The following is a 2614-nucleotide window of genomic DNA, read 5'->3' as shown; positions in this document are numbered from 1 at the left end:
CACACACGCACAAAGACACACACACACACGCACACATTTAGTGTCTCTTTTCTCATCCACATGTACTTTCAGCTCTGTACAGCATGTTCATGTTCATTTCCTCTGGCCTATTTCTCTCTGTTTGTCTGCACACAGAGATGCTGACAGGGCTACAATGCTCTCATGAGAAGGTCAAAGTGGATCAACATCAACTAGCATTATGGAGCCTCTTGTAATGAGAAAGATCATTAAGATGTTTTGCATTAAGATTTTAATGAATATTAAGCACATTAACCCCCGCCTGCATTTACCATGATGATTCAGGAGGACCCCTGTACAACAGTAATGACTGTGTGATCATTAAGAATAATCACCATTAAAATGCTGCAAATTACCAAAAAAAAAAACAAACCTCAAATGAGAATTTTAAGACACTTCACAGCAATGAGAATTAGATTTTTGGTCATTATGGTATGGCAATTACAGTAAAATGCACTTAGTTGTGAAATAGATGCATTTCTAGGTTTTTGAATATCAATGTAAGAATATCATTTCTGCTCTCACTGGTGCAAGTGAAGAGAAGATTCAAGATCAAAGACATAAACCGCATGCTGAAAAATATATCCGTCACCTCAGTGGAAAAATTACCAAGAGAAGTTTGTATGACTGTATGTGTGGAAGATTCCTCTCATCACAGCAGCGACTTCAAAACACGAGGACGAAAGCGAGTGGAAAGTTCAGAAGAACAGCATTTATTTGAAACAGAAATCTTTTGTGGCATTATAAATGTTTTTACTGTCACTTTTGAACAATTTAATGGGTCCTTGATGAATAAAGCTATTAATTTCTGAGCCCAAACATTTGAAGAGTAGTGTAATTGTGGTTCCTCTTAAATGTATGAGCATTTTTGACAGACACAAACATTTGTGTGTGTGTCCTAACAGTGCAAAAAGCAGGAGGAAGAGCATGAGCGTGTAACTAACCAGGTCCTCTTGTTGTCGAAGAAGAGCACGAGGAAGAGATGCTCGCGCGCCTCCTGCGTCATCTGCTCTCCCAGCTTCAGCACCTCTATCGGCGGGACAGGAATCGGGACGCCCCGGTGGAACACACCCTCCCGTGGCATCTTGGGATCAATGATCTGTGGGAAGATATCACACGTCTCAAAATGAGAAGAGTGGACTGAAGCGGCCCCTGCTGGACACACACAGCAACAGCACCTTCTGTTGAACTTCGGTCGTAGAGGGAACAGAACTCAACATGTCTGATAGACTACAGGTGAAGTGCTGCAGTTAGATCCATTTGAGTATTTTGGGTTATTTGTTGTTCCACAGTCCAGCCCAGAACGGTACAACATGCCAATGGGAAAAACAAAACCTAATGTGCTCCATCAAAATGAGTTATTATATATTAAATACTTGTTTTGGCTGTTCAAATGTTACTATGGAATTACAACTATTGTTTTTTAGCTCTGCAATTCAGATGGAAGCAATGCATAGTGTCTCTGATCAGCTCCTCTTTACAACAAAATTACAGTGTATAAATAAATTAATAATGAACATCAGATGAGATGTAGAGAGCGTTTCAACCTCGGAAAGATGCTATAAAACAACATGCACCTCAGGAGAGCCATGTGCATAGATTTTCATTTACTTCAAGAGCATATAGATGAAATCATTTTACATATATGCACTGTATTTCACATGCATGATATTTTAGTCAACCTGTCTTAAGAGTTTAATGTATGCATGAATACATCTCCTAATTTGGTCAAAAAATGCCAGAACAGTTTTTATGACAGCCTCCAGGATTATCTTATCAACGATCTAGAGCAGAAACAGAGGCTTTCCTTTTCATTCAGTGCACGAAACTCAAAATGTGAGAGTCAAACCCACTCAAACTGATGGAGCCGGCCACATTTATTTCTTTGGAGTAATGAGCAATACATTCTTCAAAATGACTGCTGCTTCATGCTTCCTTTTTGGAATGAAACACGACTCCGACATGTTCATCGACAGGCTTCATGAGACTGATCAAATGAAAGCAGAGTGAAAGCGCTTGCCTTGAAGTCTGCGTTAGGTGCAGCTTTCGTGGACGAGAGCATGCAGTGTGACACTCACCAGAGCGGGGTATGATGGGTATCCTCTGCACTTGGCCCACACCAGATCCAGAGCGTCCAGAGAGCTGTAGTCATCTGAACCCATCCAGCATCCAGAGCGGCCCCGGCCCCGAACCACTGCAAACACACACACGGGTCAGGCCACAGACAGAACGCATGCGGGCCGGTCTGAAGTGCGTCTGCTGCACTCACAGTGAGACACTCCTCGGGATCCTCCCATGGAGTAGGAGTCATTCTCCGTGCCGGACGTTTCCTCGCTGCTGTCCTCCTGAAAGGCAGAGCGTGAGAACGAGGCTTTTCCACGGCCCTGTTTAGAAGGAGTGGTGCTGCCGAGAGAAGAACAACAGCAATAGATGACACTCGCATGATCCGCATGCACACATCACCCCGCTCTCTTCAAACAGATCAACAGCTATTTGTTCGTGTGTGTGTGTGTGTGTGTATGCGAGTGAGTGTGTGTGTATGTGTGTATGCGAGTGAGTGTGTGTGTGTGTGTGTGTATGTATGCGAGTGAGTGTA

The 2614-nt window shown here is 43.0% G+C and overlaps 1 protein-coding gene across 1 annotated transcript in view; it reads right to left on the bottom strand.

Moving 5' to 3' along the window:
• The window catches only part of LOC107728801 (peregrin-like), a 20268-nt gene continuing 17654 nt past the window's right edge, over nt 1–2614 (bottom strand). The window contains exons 14-16 of the mRNA XM_016539075.1: nt 2288–2421; nt 2097–2212; nt 1–1117 (exon numbers count right to left, since the gene is read on the bottom strand). Coding sequence (XP_016394561.1) covers nt 917–1117; nt 2097–2212; nt 2288–2421 — 451 coding nt within the window. The 3' untranslated portion in view covers nt 1–916. The remainder of the gene's footprint in view (nt 1118–2096; nt 2213–2287; nt 2422–2614) is intronic.

The sequence above is a fragment of the Sinocyclocheilus rhinocerous genome, unplaced genomic scaffold, assembly GCF_001515625.1.
Source record: "Sinocyclocheilus rhinocerous isolate Xijiao unplaced genomic scaffold, SAMN03320098_v1.1 scaffold2412, whole genome shotgun sequence".
Taxonomy (NCBI): domain Eukaryota; kingdom Metazoa; phylum Chordata; class Actinopteri; order Cypriniformes; family Cyprinidae; genus Sinocyclocheilus; species Sinocyclocheilus rhinocerous.
The sequence above is the reverse complement of the archived record's forward strand: the minus strand, read 5'-3'. Positions and strand labels throughout refer to the sequence as shown.